Source organism: Sinocyclocheilus grahami, unplaced genomic scaffold (assembly GCF_001515645.1).
Source record: "Sinocyclocheilus grahami isolate Dianchi unplaced genomic scaffold, SAMN03320097.WGS_v1.1 scaffold137.1, whole genome shotgun sequence".
Lineage (NCBI taxonomy): Eukaryota > Metazoa > Chordata > Actinopteri > Cypriniformes > Cyprinidae > Sinocyclocheilus > Sinocyclocheilus grahami.
Genome location: NW_015505316.1, coordinates 619,950 through 640,340, shown reverse-complemented (window position 1 = coordinate 640,340; position 20,391 = coordinate 619,950). Strand labels below are relative to the sequence as shown.

General features: G+C 37.5%; 1 protein-coding gene across 1 annotated transcript in view; it reads right to left on the bottom strand.

Annotated features, from left to right (window-relative positions):
• Window positions 1-352: 352 nt before the first annotated feature.
• LOC107591085 (ephrin type-A receptor 2-like) overlaps window positions 353-20,391 on the bottom strand; it is a 24,166-nt gene continuing 4,127 nt past the window's right edge. The window contains exons 4-17 of the mRNA XM_016280093.1: window positions 10,869-11,024; window positions 10,373-10,708; window positions 9,260-9,384; window positions 8,971-9,157; window positions 8,213-8,312; window positions 7,691-7,746; window positions 7,481-7,606; window positions 6,582-6,767; window positions 5,494-5,555; window positions 5,141-5,350; window positions 4,828-4,977; window positions 4,539-4,732; window positions 4,006-4,161; window positions 353-710 (exon numbers count right to left, since the gene is read on the bottom strand). Coding sequence (XP_016135579.1) covers window positions 602-710; window positions 4,006-4,161; window positions 4,539-4,732; window positions 4,828-4,977; window positions 5,141-5,350; window positions 5,494-5,555; window positions 6,582-6,767; window positions 7,481-7,606; window positions 7,691-7,746; window positions 8,213-8,312; window positions 8,971-9,157; window positions 9,260-9,384; window positions 10,373-10,708; window positions 10,869-11,024 — 2,153 coding nt within the window. The 3' untranslated portion in view covers window positions 353-601. The remainder of the gene's footprint in view (window positions 711-4,005; window positions 4,162-4,538; window positions 4,733-4,827; window positions 4,978-5,140; window positions 5,351-5,493; window positions 5,556-6,581; window positions 6,768-7,480; window positions 7,607-7,690; window positions 7,747-8,212; window positions 8,313-8,970; window positions 9,158-9,259; window positions 9,385-10,372; window positions 10,709-10,868; window positions 11,025-20,391) is intronic.

Below are 20,391 nucleotides of genomic sequence, written 5' to 3'. Positions count from 1 at the left end.
ACCGTTCACACTGCAAATACACTCAGGGTGCTCGTCTGGTCCTTAAGCCCCAAGATACTGTAGGCAATCCTCTTCAGATGGCCCGGCAGACGGACGCCAATGTTACGAATATCCCTGGGAAACAGAAAAGAAAGAGTGTGTGAGAACTGGAGGGCAGGGTGATTAAGGTTGTGACATTTTTATTTTGTTTATATTTTTATTTATCATTCTGTCTTCTCAGTTTAGTTCTCACAGTTTTTGTTTCATTTTAGCCAAATTTAATACACTAAATTTTATAATACAGCATGAATTTATGTCCATTTTCATTTTATTTTATTTTAGTTTAGCTTGGGAGTCATTAAGTATGCGTATGGTAAAAATATATCTAATATACATGGTTTGATGCATACATCAATAGCTTTTTGATTGTTTTACACTTCCTCCATCTTTGATAAGTACACCAAATGCTACTCGTCTCCACAGCGGTGAGAGTCCATCTCGCTGCACTGGAGGGTTATGGCCAGGTCAAGGGCTGTCCCTGCAGTCCAATCCCGAGGCAGATGAGAGTTTATTCAGTCCACGGCCAAAGGGTTCGGTCCCTTCGGTGCATTTTAAAGACCGTTCACACTGCAAATACACTCAGGGTGCTCGTCTGGTCCTTAAGCCCCAAGATACTGTAGGCAATCCTCTTCAGATGGCCCGGCAGACGGACGCCAATGTTACGAATATCCCTGGGAAACAGAAAAGAAAGAGTGTGTGAGAACTGGAGGGCAGGGTGATTAAGGTTGTGACATTTTTATTTTGTTTATATTTTTATTTATCATTCTGTCTTCTCAGTTTAGTTCTCACAGTTTTTGTTTCATTTTAGCCAAAGTTAATACACTAAATTTTATAATACAGCATGAATTTATGTCCATTTTCATTTTATTTTATTTTAGTTTAGCTTGGGAGTCATTAATAGGTATTTTAGTTTATTTTCAGTTTTGCCAAGTTCTTTATTTTTTTTTTACCTTTATTTTACCAGGAAAAGCACATTGAGATTAAAAATCTCTTTTACAAAAGCATCCTGGCCAAAATTGTCAGTTTATTTATTTACAAAATGTTTATTCTATAGTTTCTCTTTTAATTTAGTCTTAGTTTTGATTTAGTTTTAGCAACATTTTATAATACCCCATGCAAATGCTTTTTGAAGTTTTATAATATACCATTTAAAACTAAAACAACAATGAAGTTATGTCCATTTTCGTTTTATTTGAGTATTTGTTCAGGTTCAGTTTTGCTGAGTTATGTTTATGTTTAATTTTTGTTTTATTTTCAGTTTGTCTTTGCAGTTTAATTGTTTGTTAGGTTTTTTTTTTTTTGAGGGGAGTGGAGTTTTTGTCAATTTTGGTTTGTCAGTTTTAGCCAAATTAATACACTCAATTTTATAATACAGCATGTATCGAACACTAAAACATGGCATAAATTAATTTTTGATTATTTTGGTTTTGGACTCATGAAATGTATTTGAGATTAGTTTCAGTTTTGCCAAATATGTTTTATTTATTATTATTTCAGTTTATTGATTTATTTAGAAAACGTTTATTCTTTAGTTTCTGTTTTAGTTTTCATAACTTATCACAGGATTTTTTGTAGTCTTCATTTTTATTTTAGTCTTAGCAAAGACACCATGCAAATCAAAGTTTTTTACTACAATGTAACTGGAGTCAAAAATATATATTTAAAAAAATGTATTTTTGGTTAGTTCCCCAGTTTTTTTTTTATTTGCTTTTAATAAATGTATTTTATTTTTTTTATATCAAAGATATTTATTTCTTAGCCTTTGCTTTAGTTTTCATCAAAGATGATAACACGGTGGGAGGTTGCTTGAAAATTATACATAATCTAATCTTTCAAAAAGTCATTTTGAGGAGGCGTTTGAAAGATAGCATGTTATCATGCTAATTACAGTCCTAATTACATTTTTAATTAGCGCCTTGATGATTTAACAAGGATTCCCTTCACCCGCCATGAATCAGAGCTGGCCGGCACAGGCAGCGGAGGACTTGTAAATAGTTTCTGGTTTTAAAGAGTGCTACCAGATGACACCAGATGGAACAGTCGGCCATAAAATAAAAGACAAACACATCAAAGACATTTCTGGTCCTCCACACAAAGTTCAGCGAGCTTCTAGGCTAAAAACACCCACGGGAGCAGAGCCAGTGGTCTTGGAGCTACGCTGTCACTACACTCCCAACCCCTTCATCAGTCAAACTGCCTCCTCCGTGAGGTCCAGCACTGTCGTCTTTACCTCCACATGTACACCAGCTCTCTCCTTCACCATCCCTACACTCTTTCATCTCATGTCCTGACTTTTAAGTCCAATCGTGTTGATGTGAGGGGAGCAGCCGCATAGCCTCATGGCCCCAGCAGGCAGAAACGGTGGTTCCTGGCTACAGTGAAAGCACAGGCCTTGACTAGCGCTGTTGGGAATGGGAGGGATGAGAGAGTCTGCCGAAACAGTGGGAGGAAGGGAGGGATGGCAGAAGAGGGGAGGGGGAACAGCATGCCACAATTCACCACATCCAGGCCTCTAAAAGCCACGTCTATTCTTTCTCTGCTGCCACAGTGTTTTCCGTTCAAACTTGAATCAATGAATAGCATTTTAAGGTGTTTGCTGAGATGCTGCTGAAAGGTTTTTACGTTTTTAAGTAAATTGTTACTGCTTGACTCGATTAAAAGTCTTAAGAAGGTTAAATCGTTATTACAATTTATGTGGTTTCCGCGCTCGCCAGATACAGTAAATCAAAAATGGTCTGCGGTTGTGTGAGATTATCCTTGCAACCAAAGCATACATTTAAGCCACATTCAATTACCGGATCCCTAAAACAAAAACATGGAAAATATTTATATGTTCTAGGAATTATTAAAAGTTAAAAGATACCATCTTATTTAAATACGATCTTGTCCTGACCAATCAGCCTCAGTGTAGGCTGTAGGCCACAGGAAAGGAAGCTCTCCAAACACCCTGAATTCCTTCCCAAATTCCCAGAACTCTCAAATTGTGTTCATCTGGGCCATTTTATTCAAAGGACTATTTTACATAATGTCAGAATACTAATTTTGTATTATGTAAGAGGGAAAATTGAAGGACGTTTACAAAATAGGATACTGTATCTCCAAACAGTGCAATTTTTTATGTGAAATTACAATTCTAAATAATTTTTTGAACAGTGGTAATAATAATAGCAATATTAATAATAATAATAATACATGCAAATATAAACGAAATTACATATTTGAATAGTGAGATAATAATAATAATTATTATTATTATTATTAATAAAAACATTACGTTAACTATTTTGTTTTAATAATAATTTTCATTATTATTATTATTATTGTTTTTGTTGTTATAATAATTTGTTAATAATTAATTAATAATTCATTACATTTATATAGAGCTTTTCTGGGTACTCAAAGTGCTTTACATGAAAGGGGGGAATCTCCTCATCCACCACCAGTTATAATATGTTATTGTTATTAAATAATAAGAAGAATAAGAATAATAATAATACATTTTATTTTATTTATTTATTTATTTTCACTATAATAACTACTCTTTGAACTGTCATTTATCTGTACATGGTGGAGACATTTCGTCAAAACAGCTCATTTATTTATAAATTAAATTATTAAGATGTTTAACAAAAAATAAGGACATTTGCAGTCTTTGTATGGCAGAAACACCATTTATGGGCAAACAGTCATGATAACAGAACAAGTAAAAAACTTTTTATGACTCCAGTCTCTATATATTTAGAGACTAAATTTGAGCGAATTAACTATAGAAAAAAATACAGTTTTAATCTACTGAAAACCCCGTTTATCTGGACACCAGGATATGACACAGCAAGTAAAGCAGAAATCAGTTCTGCAGAAATGGACTTTGGACAGTTGGCATGATCTCATCTGATTGCTCACAGCCATTCTTCCCTTGTATAGCGTGCTAAAGGTCCAGAATGAGGGGAAATTTGTGTTACTCACTCGCTCTTCATCTGCAGCACCTGCTCCATGCTGACGATTCCGGCTATGCTGAAGTTTTCACTGTACTGGCTCATCTTGATGGACTCCAGCCACTCGGCCACAGACCTGAAGGGAGAGCCATCTGAGCCACTGGTGCTGGGAAGCCGAATGGAAACTCTGACAAAGACAGAACACAAATACATTCAACAAACCACACACTGAGACCTTTTTTTGCCTTTCCCTTATTGTAATTATTGGGTGGGAAAGAGACACACTGCGAGAGGAAAACCTGTCTGTTCGGTTCGAGAATCTGATTAAGATACGGAACTGTCAGATTTCTCCCTCTTGCACGCCTACAATGTGAAGATGCCAAACCATTCAGCAGCACCACTGGTACGTGGTTGCATGTCTTATCTTTACCAAGGAATGACTTTGTTTGAACTGCGCAAAATTGTGTAATAGACGGTACATGCCTCAACTTCTCTCTGCCGTTCACGCCTTGTGAAGCTTTGTACGAGCCTTTTAAGAATTCAAAGTATGTGTTGAGCGCTTACCGAGGGTCAAAATCTGCAATGGCCTTCAGAGAATCTGGGCTCTTGAGGAGTTTGTCTAGTATGCTGACAATGTCGCCAAAGCGGGGCCGTTTGGAGCGATCTTGCAGCCAGCACTGTAACATCAGCTGATAGACCGCAGAGGGGCAGTCCATTGGAGCAGGAAGGCGGAAAGCCTCATTAATGGCCTTCATTACCTAGAGAGACAAAAGTAGTCAGATAAGACGGAAGGTCCTTTGAGACAAACAGCAGAGTTATTGTTCATAGCCGACGTGGTGTGGCCAGTCTGTACCTCATGGTTACTCATGTCCCAATATGGCCTCTCTCCAAAGGCCATGACCTCCCACATGACAATGCCAAAACTCCACACATCACTTGCTGACGTGAATTTCCTGTAAGCTATGGCCTCCGGAGAAGTCCAACGAATCGGAATTTTACCTCCCTGTTGGGGAAAAACAAGTATAAAACATATAAACAAGTGTCGGCAATCCCTTGTAATTTCTGAAAATCCTGAAATAATAACCAGGTTGTAGTGATGGTAAAATAAAGACATCTGGAGTTAAGAGCAGCTTGTAGCCACACATTTATTTGCTATGTGAACTTACGCTGGTGGTGTAGGTTCCTTCAGGGTCGTCCTCCAAAACACGTGACAAACCAAAGTCAGACACCTTGCACTCCAGGTTGCTGTTGACCAAGATGTTTCTGGCAGCCAGATCCCTGTGTACATAGCTCATGTCTGAGAGATATTTCATTCCGGCCGCAATGCCACGGAGCATACCAACCAACTGGAAGGATGACATCTCGCCATCATGATCCTGTGAAGTAGTAAGAGTTTTATTTCTAGTTCCACACAAGGGAATTCTTGAGTAAATTATTTGCTATGTTAAATCACTTTGAAGGTATGTCAGTATCATCTGTCATAATTTTCCTGCCTCAGTGATGAATTTGACAAACGAACCTTCAGGTATTTATCAAGAGCTCCATTTTCCATGTACTCAGTCACAATCATGGCATGCTTGACTGAAAACAAACAAAGACACAAAGCGGCTTTACAAAACTAAAAGTAAAAACAAATGTAAGTTCTCAGTAAATATTTTCAGAGGATAAAACTCAAGTAACAACAAAAACGTTTATTGATATTTATTTAATGCAACACTTTTACAGTACAATAAATTACTTTTTTTGTAACGCTATACACACACACACATACACATACAGTGGGTACGGAAAGTATTCAGACCCCCTTAAATTTTTCACTCTTTGTTATATTGCAGCCATTTGCTAAAATCATTTCAGTTATTTTTTTTTCCTCATTAATGTACACACAGCACCCCATATTGACAGAAAAACACAGAATTGTTGACATTTTTGCAGATTTATTAAAAAAGAAAAACTGAAATGATTTTAGCAAATGGCTGCAATATAACAAAGAGTGAAAAATTTAAGGGGGTCTGAATACTTTCCGTACCCACTGTATATAGCATGTTTTTATTTAAAGAAACATATTTACTACTACAAATAATTTATTACTATACATTTTCTATAATTATTTGCATATTTATACTATAAAATTAGAAAATAATAAAAGGTGTATAAAAAATAAAAAGTATAATAAAAAGTATATAAAAAATATAATTAAAAAGTGTATATATATATATATATATATGCACTTTTTATATATACTAAGTTAAACCAAATTAATATTTTATTCCTTAATTTCTTGAATTAAAAAATATGTACCATGTTTTTATTCAAAGAAATATATATTTAATCATACAAATAATTTATGACTATAATTTTAATACAAACATTTTTATATTTATACTATAAAATATTAATTTTTTTTTCTTTCTTTTTTTTTTTAAAGGGCTTATTTAATTATAATTATATCGCTATCTACTTGACAATTTAATCATAAATCACATTATTTATTATCTAATAAATAATACATTCTTTTTTGGGAATTTTTACAAATATATTTATTTATTTTTTAAACGCAAATTTATTATAAAACTAGATGTAGACTACACTTAATAGGGCACTCACATTTGGTGACCACCCCCTCCAGTCGGATGATGTTCTGATGTGAGAACTGTCCCATGATGCTGGCCTCACTGAGGAAGTCCTGCCTCTGTTTCTCTGTGTATCCTGGCTTTAGCGTCTTTATTGCTACCGCTGTTTCCTTGCGACTGGGAGCTTTCAGAATTCCTCGATACACCTCTCCAAACTCACCTACAGCAATCCACCAAAGTGAGAGGCATACAGGCATCAGATAAGCAACACATCAAATGACAACACTTTAATCGTGCCTCATGACATATAGGGGTTATTTAAAAACATGAAGGAGGTGCTTTGAAATGATAACCAGCATGCAGCTGGCCACGAAGAAGCCTATGAACATTAGTGAGTGGATTCATGGGAGGGGGTCAGAAGGGGCATGAGAATCTGTGTACAACAAGCAGACAAAAAGTGGACAAGGGAAACGCGACCATGGCGCACTGATCTTCTCATTTAAATTTGACATTTGATATCTAGCCTATAAACACTTTAGGACTTAGGTCTAATTTAGCGGTTGTTTGTTTTATTTTTAAGTCATGATTAATTAACTCAGGTTTTTTATAGCAGTACTCCTCCATGTGGGATATGAAAAAAACCTCCAGAGCGGGTTAAGAAAACAACACTAATTCAATTTGAATGACATTGGGAGGGGAAAAAACGTCTCTGGAGGGAAAGAATAACTACGCTAAAAATATTCCAGCTCTAACATGTAAAGCTCGAATCAGACAATTTCTAATGTGCGCCTTGTTTTAAACTGTCACTCCAATGAACTGTAAAAAAGCTGTCACTCTCAATGAACTGTAACATAACTTCAAATCAATGAGTGTTGAAGAATGCATTCAAAACAGCCCCACAGCGGCTTGTCAGACTACCATGGATGTACTAACCTGCTCCGATGACTTTCTGCTTTGTGATGTGACTAGGATGGATCTCGCTGGCAAACTTGAGCACCGCCGTGTTGGGGTCTTCATACGTGTGAGGATCAACGTAGGTCTTCAACGGCTTCAACTGGTCTGCATTGAAGATAATTCAGGGAGAATTTAAGAGGAGGGGTTGTAAAAGAAGAAAGCCACCAAATGAAATTCAATGCCACTAACCTGGGCTGGAGAAATAGGCGTCCTCTGGCCCTTGTCTGGTGTGAGAGTTTCTTCGCCTGTAGAAGAAAAACAACTCAATGAGTGCTCTGTTTTTCAGCAAACCCACAGATTTCTTTTCAGACTTGAGTTTTAAGAGTAGCCAGCGCTGGACCGGCTCCATTCAGTCGAGGAGTGCTTAGAAAAAAAGTGGTCTGTGTTTGCCAAGTGGTGAGAGGTCTGGGTTATCACAGGGAACTACGAAGGGCTCAGGTCGCCTTCACAGAACTGCTACAATCCCGTCACCTCTTGTCTTACACAATATGCCTCTCTGATTCATCTCCTTTCAAACACGCCTCTTGTTAAGATACACTTAGTGAGCAGTCAGTGAATTGATTCTTCCTCAAAAGTGGTAAGGAGCCGTGTGAGAGCGGTGAAAGGGAAACACTGAATGGATTTTTAAGGAGAAAGAAAAGGAACGGCTTGAAGGAGTGACTGGGGGAGAGGTACAAAGCCGGGTGTGTGCGTGAAGTGCTTGTTGCTAACCGTTTTCGCAGAAGCAGGACCACTACCACGATGAAAAGCATGACGCCTCCTCCGATTGCGGCCCCGAGGACCACTGCTGTGTTTCCTGTTTTTTGAGAAGCTGGGAAAACAACAACAAAGCAGCCAAGCAAATGAGTCATTCAAGAATAAAGCACACTCCATAACATAAAAGAGCAAAGAAACATTATCTGTCACTTAACGACAAGTAGGTTATTAAACCCCCCCCCCCAAAACAACACATTCTGACACTGATTTAAAAAAAAGAATCCATTCATAAGAAGAAGAAAAACAATAGAACATTTTATTGTACAATTATATTAAAATGTATATATTTTTAATTATAAAAGACCCAATGAATTTGCTTGCCCAGAACAGTCCTTTTGTCTGTGTTGATGTATTGCATTTTGAAACAGGAAATTTGGGCGTAACATGTCTTTATCTGTTTGTCCCTTTTTTAAATAGCCAATAGTATGTAGTTACGTCATAGCCATGAACTTGATTTGCTGGTGGTATTGGGGGCGGGACTTTCTCATTCTAGAGAACATTTGATTGGACTGTGTACAAATATCTGTGTAGTGCAGAATGAGTCATCAGTATTTTGGTTCATTTTCCACTAAGAAAAAGCCTGTACATTTTAAACAGTGAATTTTGTCAGTATTTAGGTATGTGAACACATAAATGGCCTCAAATCCAGAGAACTGAAAACCATAAATATACAATTTTGATTTCATAAAAGCAAACATTTTCACTTTGTTCACCTTGCGGGAGCGTTGAAAACTCCTGTTCCAAGCTGTAGCTGCCTGGGTTTCCTTCTGGGCTGAGAGCTTGAACTTTAAACAAGTAGACGGTGGAAGGAGACAGATCACTGATCTGAACTAAGTTCTTTTCCAGCACCAGCACAGTGTAGGTAGTGACCTTTCCATTGGCTATCTCCTCATCATTTTCCTGTAGACATGACAATGAAAGCAAGATGATGAAATGGAGAATAACATCATGGATCAAGATTTGCAGTTACGTATTAAGACTGAAATGGATATTGTAACTGACCTTTTTGCGATACATCAGTTCATAACGTGTGGCAACTGGCTTGGAACGGTGAGAAACAGACCACTGAAGCGACAGGCTGGTGGAGCTGCTGTCCACAAGATGCATCGCAGTCACTTTTGGGGGATCTGGCGGTAAAACAACAGTTAAGTTTGAGTCTCTGACGTATATGAGCTTGTTTACATTGTACACCCAAAACTTTTAAATCTGATCTTTAGGACTGTGTGCAAATAGTGAATGTCACATGGTTTTCTATAGTGAGGGGAAAATTGAGTGTAATTGGAAACAGTCCCAGTAAACACTGTGCACTTTCAATAGGGTTAGGAAAAAAAACCTGAAATTCGATCTGACTGGAGTCACCGTACAGACTATAATTCACAAAATATCTGATTTTAATCGGAGTTCAAACCACAAATGGATGTGGTTTGAATAAGGTTTGTAAACATCCGACTTTGTGTCTGTTTTTAGCTGTTTATACTACAAAAACTAAAACGATCAGATTTCTGCTGCATGTTTAAACCTAAATTAAAGCCTACTACTATAATTTTTAAAATATATTTTTTATAGTTTTCATTGCCAAAAGAAAAAATAGTGAAAATGAAATGAAAGAGTTAAAATTGAGAGACTGAAAATGAGAATTAAAAAAACCCACTATTTTTTTTTTTAAGTTTGGGGTCGGTACAATTATTATAATTTTTTTTTTAAAGAAGTCTCTTATTCTCATCAAGGCTGCATTTAAGTAATCAAAATGTATATGAAAAAGCATTAGTATTGTGGAATATTATTACAGTTTAAATAACCATTTTCTATTTGAATATATTTTTAAATGTCATTTATTCCTGTGATGGCAAAACCGAATTTTCAGAAGCCATTACTCCAGTCTTCAATGTCACATGATCCTTTAGAAATAAATGCTTTTATAAATTACAAATGTTTTTACTGTTATTTCTGATTAATTTAATGCTTAAAAATAAAAGTATTAATTTATAAATAAATACAAATCTTATTAACCCCACATTTTTGAACGGTATAATTTTTTTTTTCAATTTTTCTGTTAGTAAATCTGTTAAACTGGCCACTTTGCTTTCTACTACCGTGATCAGTTAGAGCACCAACCTGTATAATGTAAAGCAGTGTTGATGCTGCTGGTGGCTCTCTTATTGCTGAACTGGGACACTCCGCTCCGTGCCTCCACGGTGAAGGTGTAGTTCAAATGGGGCTCCAGTTCACTCACAGTGACTCTGGTCTCCTTCAGGTCAGTGTTGCTTGGATCTAAACGCACTTTCTCTCCACAAGGCTGACATGCCCTCCCCTCACAACGCTCGCAAACCACAGTATATGTGATATCACTGCGCCCGCCGGTGTCTGCAGGGGGCCTCCATGACAATTGAAGCCTGCCTATTGACATCTGAGCTGTGGTGGCCACCAGACTCTGAGGAGCGGAGGGTAAACCTGAGCAGACAAAGAGCAGACAAGCCTTTTATTTACCCATTCACCTGTACTGGTTTAGATAATCCCTACAGAAAAGAGTGACAGAGAAAGGATATTGTATGTAAATACAAAATGACAGCAACTAGCTCATGACAGGTGAGATGTAGAAGCAGCTTCTCACCAGAGCAAACGGCTGTTTTGGGGTCCTCAGTTGCTCGATAAAAGCCGTCCATGCAGGTGCAGCTGGTGGCGCCATGACCTGAGGGCTGGGTGTTTTTTGGACAGGGTTTACAGGCCTCACTGGACACTGACGATTTGAAGAAGCCAGACTGACATTCTGCAAGAAAAAAAAGCACATGTATGATGACTTGGATGAGGATGAGAGCAAATTGTGCAATTAAACTGCTCACAGCGTATATACATGTCAAGTGATCATCTATGTATGAACACAGTAAATTAACCTCCTTTGAAGATGTTTTTTTTTCTCTACAGCTTTTTTTTTGTGCAAGAGTGCACAAAGTTGACAGAGCAAGACTAAGCACACTCCTACTCATCCTGTGTGAACCATCCCCCCCATTCTCAACAAACAGGACCAGTCATCCCACATTCCAGCACGGTACCTCTGCTCTCAAAACTCCACCACGAGAGAAAACAGAACAAAACGCATAAAACCAACAGACAGGATGAATGCTGCATCTAACAAAGAATTCAATAAAGAAGAAGAATGTTGCTGTCAACCAAGTCTAGTAGATATTATACATTTAGACATATATACGTATCATATATTACATTATATTATTCATACAGTGATTATACAATATATTAGACATACAGTGGTCCCAAAAAGTCTTTGGACCACTAAGCCACACTTAAAAATACATGAATGTCTTTGCATTATACAACAAAATATTAAAAAGGTCATAAACGTTGCTAAAAAAGAACATTATTTGGTGTATTTGGTGTAATGAAATGTGTTTATGCGGTTTAAGGTTAAAAAACACATTATTTTCCACATACTGTACATTATTGTTTCTCCTCTATGCCCCGCCTTTCTGAAACGTGTCGATTTTTACAAAGCTCATCGTTCTGAAAACGAGGTGTGTTCTGATTGGCCAGCTATCCAGTGCATTGTGATTGGCCGAATACCTCAAGCGTGTGACGGAAATGTTACGCTCCTTACCATACTGTGATGCCGTGTCCCGGCCGGCGCGATGAGACAAAAACAATAAAACCCATTATAAACGAGGCATTTGTTGCATCCAGTGGGGACATAATTACTGATTATAATGATTTATACTGTCTTTTTACGCATTGCGTTACATCGCGCCACGTAAACATAAAACCATGTCTGCATTTGTGATCGGAGAAATGACAAACAACAAGCGCTACTCTACACTTCTCAAAACTCGCATTTGAATCATCAGCGGCAAATCCTTTAAATATGAAAACGTACGTAAATACAACTTAACCACTGATTTCTAGTTGTGTCCTCTTTTGGAAGGCCAAACGAAGTAGTTTCACTTTCATAACGAAACACACAGCACCTTCACGTAACAATATTACAGTGACAATATAAAAGTTATGCCTTCTTTCTTTGTGTGAACATTTGGGCGGTGTTCCGCCCTTCTTCCCACATCGTGACGTAAACATGTGGGGGCTTGTTTAAACAAGGTGTTTTAGGAGGGCGTGGATGAGTCTTAACTTTTATAAAGAATATCTCTTTGGGTTTGAGACTTTAGTCTTTGCAACTTTAGGGATCTTATCTATTCACGAACAGCTTGTAACACTCCAAAGAGAAAGGAAAACTTGAAATCGCATCATATGACCCCTTTAAATAATGTAGTATTTACTTGCAGCAGCACAATGACTTTACAAGATTTAAGTTTTACATGATAAATGTACTGTATAAAATTAAGTATTTGGACAGGCTGTGGTTGTCAAACATCACAGAACATGTCCATAGTTAATGTGATGAACTACACCTGTGGTTACTCCTTTAAATTGGACACCTGTGTAAACTTGAGAGGAAATTACATCATACATAACCTAAAAATCACCTTGAGATCAGTTGGTTAAATGTCATAAAAGCTTTAAAATGTGAAGTCATACAAGTAAGACTTGTGTGTTCAAGTGTGTCCAAAATCTGGGGCCACAAAAAATGTACGAAAAAAAAAATGTTGATGATGAATGTTGATGATTTACAACCGCATTCTATAATAAAAAAAAAAAGGATTTTCAAACGTGTATGACTTTTAATCAAAATCTTTTCGGGGTCACAAAAAAAATTAAGCATAAATTTAGTCAATCAGACTTTGTAAATGTACAAACAGGAAGAAAAAGGAAGGTGTCCTCGGAATCTGTCTAGAAGCATTCCAACATGCCCAGCTCATGTCCTTCCGCTGTCCAGACTCTCATTCACAATCCACCACCACCCTATGCACACACAAACACACACTGCTTCCGTTCTGAATCTGGCTCTTTAGTTTCTTGGAGCAGCCACATACAGAACCATTTATTTACTTTCACAATGAAGCTGTGATATCTGGTTTTCAGTTTCAAGAGCAAGTTTTATCAGTCAGGCAACAAGCTCAGACACACGCAAGGCTTAGATTATTGGTGGCAATATTACACAATCATGTACACCATGTGTCTGATCAGGTGAAATATCTGTATTTGTGTGTTGAAATACTGCCAGAGGCAAAGACAGTGTATAAAGAGAGAGTAGAGAGTAGAGAGAGATGATTACTGACATTTGCTCAAAAATGTCAGTATTAAGACACTTTGAAGAAATGCGAAACATATACCTGTGATGAGGAAGTCTATCAGTATAAAACGCCATGCAGCAGCTTTTGCAGTTTCCCCACTTTTTTGTCTTCATTTTATTTATTATTTCCATTAAAAGATTTTTAATAGTACTATTTTAATACCTTAGTGTCAAATAAGAGAAGATGGATATTAGAATAAATATAATATTATAATAAAATATATGTAAATGTAATGTAATTATTTTATTTTAAATATATTTTTGCTTATAATCATTATTTATAATCACATTAGAAAATAATGTAGCTTATAATAAGCTAAAAAAGATATATATACTATTATAATAAATAAAGATAAAATGTGTATATTAATGCAATTTTTAAGTGTGGCAAAAAAATGAGAAAATACTTTTTGCAGTCATTGTATTTCTGTAGCACAGTGGTCACATACCAAAGCATTGTTTCCATTTTCTAATGGTTTGTTATCTGAAGATTTGCCAAACAGTTATAATTACATAGTAGGGTGCTTCCTCCTTCCTGAATGCTTTGTATCAATTGAGGCCTTGTTTTGGGTTGAGCCACTTGCTCTCCCTCACAGGAAGGGGGTTAACGGTGGTATACATTACCTCTAATATTTGAGAGCACGCATTCTCTTATTTCAAAAGAAAACTCGCAGCATGAAAAGAATTCAGCGTGGCAGCGAAGATCGAGCCAATGTGTTATTTATTCCTTCTTTCAAGTTGACTCCTCATCTTGTTTCTGTGCCAGCTGTTGTGGAGACTTTACTGCAACTCATTAACGCGCCCCTCTGCGGAGGTGGGGATAGTGTGGGAGACAGGGGGACTGAGGGAGAGAGGGATAACGAGTCCTGGTGGGATTTGAAAGGAAAGGGGGGAGTAGGGGAAGAAAAAGAATTGTCCTATTCACAGCGAAAGGGGCCAAACAGCTGCTGCTGCGAACCCCGTTTCATATCGCCCCCCTCTCGGCTCTCCACTCGTAATCTCCAATTTCTTAAGTCCCCTCGCTTGCCACATTGCCACATGTGAGCGTCTAGCACAACATTCGACGGCCCATTCAGTCCGGACAACAGGCGCAGAATGCCACTCAGGGCAGTGAGAGAGAAAACACTTGTTTCGAATAGTGTAGATGCCGCATGACGCGTTAATGCGCTGGCTGGCTTCTTAACAGCCACGGACAAAAACCTGACGGCGTTTGGAGGGCTGCTTTAATCCTTTTATGCAAAAAGTTTACAAAAGACTCAAAACTTATTCAAAACACTTGTGTAAGGAATCAGATCTACAAACTTTTCAAGCCACAATGAAAAAAACGTGATGTAAGATTTGCTTTGAAACTATTTTCGCTCAGAAATTGCTAGGAAATATAGGAAATAATTAAAATAAATTAAAATTTCTTTGTGGAGGTTGTGTTTTTAGATTGTTTTTCTTTTCTTTACCAACAAAATAATACATATATTAATGTAACTATTTATTTTGTGTTTTCTAAATTCACTTAGGCGTAACATTAATTTGACGTAAAAAGAAACTAAAAACCCGATTCCAAAAAAGTTGGGACACTGTACAAATTGTGAATAAAAACAGAATGCAATGTGAAAGTTTCAAATTTCAATATTTTATTCAGAATACAACATAGATGACATACCAAATGTTTAAACTGAGAAAATTTATAATTTTAAGGGAAAAATAAGTTGATTTTAAATTTCATGGCATCAACACATCTCAAAAAAGTTGGGACAAGGCCATGTTTACCACTGTGTGGCATCCCCTCTTCTTTTTATAACAGTCTGCAAACGTCTGGGGATTGAGGAGACAAGTTGCTCAAGTTTAGGAATAGGAATGTTGTCCCATTCTTGTCTAATACAGGCTTCTAGTTGCTCAACTGTCTTAGGTCTTTGTCGCATCTTCCTCTTTATGATGCGCCAAATGTTTTCTATGGGTGAAAGATCTGGACTGCAGGCTGGCCATTTCAGTACCCGGATCTTTCTTCTACGCAGCCATGATGTTGTAATTGATGCAGTATTCAACCAACATTTGATATGTTATCTATATTCTATTGTGAATAAAATATAAGTTTATGAGATTTGTAAATTATTCCATTCCTTTTTTACTCACAAATTGTACAGTGTCCCAACTTTTTTGGAATTGGGTTTGTAAAATAAATAGTTTTTGTCAGACAAAATAGTATTGATTTTTAATTTTTCTGCAATTAAATTAATTTAAAAAAACATTAAAGTAATTACAAAGACAAAGCAAGTAACACACTGAATTAAATGTGAAATTTTGATGTATAAATACTGAAAGAGTAATTTTTTTTGTAAAATTTATTTACAATTTAGAAAAACTATTTTACACGGCAATACTCAATTGAATTCTAAAGCTACTGTGGTGTTTTTAGCCAATGTTTCACTTTCCAAAATACTGCAGGAATGTGGTTCAGCGCGAGGGGCTTTGTCTTCGCATTTTGGACACAACAGGAAGCAGGAAGCGCAAGGCTGACGCGTAGCTTCCTTACTAAGGCAGCCAATCAAAGCATGCATGGACAGAGAAGGTGAATGTTAGACACACTCTGGAAAGGAGAAACTGGCTCATTCGCCAAAAGCGTAGCGAGAGGTCAGAGGCGAACAACGACTTATGGCTTTTGAGGAACGTTGATTACATTTATGTAATACAAACTTCCCAGCAGAGATGCAGAGATGTGTCGGCCGTCTTTCATGGGCCCCGTCTCACTATCTGGCACCGAGAGCCCAGGCCATAAGAGCCTCTGAGTGACTGTTTGTTTATTGTGAGAGTAGCTGGATCCTGCTCGCCGATGACCTACTGGGGTCTGTGAGCCGTGTGGGTTGAGTGGAGCAGTCAGAGCGAAGACTGATGAGAGGGTGACGTTAATGGACGGATGTATGGATGGATGGGTCGACAGAGAAGGGGAAGGAGGGCTGAATGAATGAGTGTTTACATGGCGGCGGGACAGCGCAAACCCCTCCAGGACAAGAGTTTGACGGGGGGGTTTCGAATGAGAAAAAGGAAAGAAAAACAAAAGGCCTAGTCTTTTAAACCTAGGCACAGAGGGGCTTACATTTTGCCCTAGGCAGAGTTGAGTTAAAGTGTGCTGCTCCGCCAGGTGTTGATGGCCAAGTAAAACAAACACCAGAGCAGAGTGAGTGCGGACAGCGGCAAGGGGCTCGTTTCACAGGGGAAGAGGTTAAATTCAGACAGAGCACCACTGAGAAAATAAAACATGCACGCATGAGAAAATGAAGATTAAGATAGCATGGTGCAATCATAAACATTGGTTTTCTGCAGCCTACAAGGAGGTGAAGACAACTTTACTACTCAGCTATATGTGCTGATAGCTCTAACTAATCTTTAAACAAACATATATAAAATTAAGTTTATATATTTAATTATAATTATTTTTGTTAGTTATATACTGTATATATAAAGTATCAATAATCTTTATTATATTATTATAAATATTATAAAAAATATATATTAAAAATTATAATAAATATATAAACAATTATTTATAATAATATTTCTAATATCTAAACTTATTTTTTACTCTGCTGTGGTGTTGATATACTCGCCCATCAACACCTGGTGGAGCAGCACACTTTAACTAATATATATTACATTAATTGTTTAATAAATAAATAAAACAACATTTTTAAGGTATGCACAATACAAATAGATGAAATCAGGTTTCGGCCTATAGTAGTGATTTTTTTATTTATCATATCAGTCAATGAGTCAATATTGAAAATTTGAAGTTGGATATTTTTTTGTTGATCTATCTGCTTTTGCCTATTATTAGAGTTTCTATCTATTTTTAGAAGTACTTATTTTTAAATACATGCATAACCAAGACAAAATAGTATTGATATTTATACCATCAGGCATGAAAATAAAATATTAAATAATTAAATAATTTTCAGATTTTAATTTTTTGCTAGTGTTTTTATATCAGTTCATCCCTAAATATTTTTGAGAGTTACTGAAAGTTGCATATACTAACTAATTTTCCTACAAAAATGCATTTTCCACAGAACATGGTTGGACCACAAAATGGTCATTGGAGTGGTTCTTCTGGTCAGATGGGACAAAGCCAGAGCTGTGAGTGTGTTTGTATGTATGGGGGTGATGCAGTGGTAACATGAAGCCAGCAGGGAGGGAATGGTCTTTAGGTGTGGTGAGAGCATTAGTGCAAAGGATTATCAGCCCAATGGAACAGTTGTAAGAGAATTACATCTACGCTTTACAATTCCACTCACTCTTTCATCTAGTCATTAACAGACACAATAAATGCTCTAATCCCTCTCTTTTCACACTTTCCACTCATTCTAAAGGAAAGAGGGCACGAGGAAGAGAAGACGACAGCACACAAAAGGACACAAATACTGAGACTCATCCAGAAGATTTGTTAATTAGGAAAAGAGTTAACTAAGAAACCTAAATATACTACAAAAAACAAATCTCTCAACTGAATGGGCACAACCAGTGCTCTGGTTTGCTCTCATTCTGACCCATACAAAACATCAGCCCATCGTCCAAACTTTGAGATGGCAACACAGATGGGAAAAGTCTGGTTAAGGCCAAAAATGTTAAGCAAAGGCATAAACAAAATTCCTTAATAAGTGGGAAATTAATAAGTGAATGAAGTCAGTGACCGAGAGTGACAATAGAAAACCCTGAGCGGACGAGTTGGAGGGTCACTGAGGATTAGTAGGCCTCCGGTTTCTGCTATAGCTTGTCCTGTTTCGGGGGACGCAGAGCTGACATGGAGGCAGGAAACTGCTGATCTCACATACTAGCAGCACAATACACTCAGCACATGCACACAATCCTAAAGTTCACTCCTCTCATGTAAAAGCCACAGTGTATATAGAGCGTCAAACCTAAATATTCCACCCCATTGGTGGACCAGCTATGTCACTGAACTCAAAAAAGTACCAAATTATATACGCAAAAATGGCTATAAAGTAATTGTATGTGACCAATTACTAAGGTGGAAAAATCCACACCATTCCCTCCTTATGGTAACTCGCTCACCTCCTCCCACATGGTCAACGCAAACATTTTGAGTTCCAGTGAGCATAGTTTCATTTAATTAGTATGTTTCAGCAGTCATTATCCTGAAATGATCAGAACAACCATGTCATCCACTCTCATAAGGTTGACATAAGTTTGACAGAGGATCAAAGACATCAACCAAACCCATTTGGAAGTGCTCCTCATTATCTAAACTTGCCCAGGCAAATGGTACTGCAATGGAAAGAACCAGCAATGAGTTGTTGTGGTTGACTGCTAGTTGAGTAAGATTAAGAATCCCAGATGGAGATAAATGGTTTCTGTGGCTTAATAGGTATACAAGAATTGAATAAAGCAAAAGAAGAGGGCATTAGCATCACATAAAGCAGAGAATAATTACACCTCAGGGTACAGATTATCACTGCTTTCATCAACCCTGTTCTGATGGAATACTGCTGAACTATATTTAGCGCAAATTTTAAGCTTGCGCAATTGCTCATATTTTAGCTGAACATCTAATTTTTTACTTTTGTTTACTCGTAGCCCAGCAAACTCTGATATCTCACTTACAGAGGATTTCTGTATTCCACTTCTGCGCTGTCACTCAATGGCTCGAGGTATTCGAGTGCCCTTTGCACTTTCTTAAGCAAGGAATTCCAAAATTTCACAACCTTTTGACCGTACACCTATGTATGTGAGTCAGAGCTATCGTTTATTTAAAATGCTTTTGTATGTAAACTAGGGATGGCCTAAAAGCATATATTTGTCTCTGGGAGACAGATGGGGATAAGCAAAGCAGTTTATTTACAAGACACCATTTGAAATCTCCCAGAAGAGCTTCAACAGTGTTTGCAGGGCCGTGTGAAAGTGGATGTTTAAACATTTAATGCATGTCACTTCTAAGACCTGCAGTCAAGGCCAAAAATAACATTGTCATTGGAACAGCCAATAACAATAAATATAAACCATGCATAGTTGGTTTAATTTGGGAAAACTCTAGGGATCACAATCAGTTTGAGAGAGGGTATAAAGGTGGGAAACTAAGAGCAAGAAAACAAGAAAGCAAGCAAGAAAAGAAAAGACCAGAGTAACAGGATAGGAAGAAGATCCATCCAAAACCAGTACTTATGGCTCTTGAGGACACACACCCAAGTCAATTACTACCCAGCCAGTCACTCACCACACATTATACACACAAAACTCTAACTTGGTCACCCATAACTCTGGGCTTAACATGTTCCAGTGCAGGAAAAGCCTTATTTACAGTAAAGCACAAGGATTTTTCTATGGAAATATAATGCAACTATGAAAGATTCAAGACCATCCGGCTTCATCAGTGTCTTGTTTTTCCTATAGATCAACCATATGGAGGCCAATAGCACTTTGAAACGTTCCAGAATCTATAGCTGTCCAACTCTGGCAACCTCGGTTTACTGTGAGTGACAGGGTGTGGGCATGAATTCCTAGTGCAGTCTAGCATAGGTCAGGCAGCACGTCTTTGTGTGGTCAACAAAGGTATGCGCTCTTTTATTCATTATGACTGAGAAAGGGTGTGTTTTATTAGTGGAAAACTGTGTCAGCGTCAATACTGATTAAACCACAGTGCCGCGTGCATGTCTGATATTTATATTGTTAAGAACTCTCACCACCACAGGACAGTTTGCCATCCTTTTCAGAGAACGAACGGTTGTCTGACCCCACCCACGCATTTACCCATAGCCCCCTGATCTGGCTATTCGACAATGATTGCCTTTAATCAACAGTACATCCATCAACGTGAGTCAGCTCTGGCCTGGAGCTCTCCTCAGGGAATTCCTCAGTCTGGCAGTAGTTGGGAAGGCTCCTTAATAAACCTAGCAGGAATTCATCAGCCGAGTGAAAGAGGCACTGGCGGGCGGGT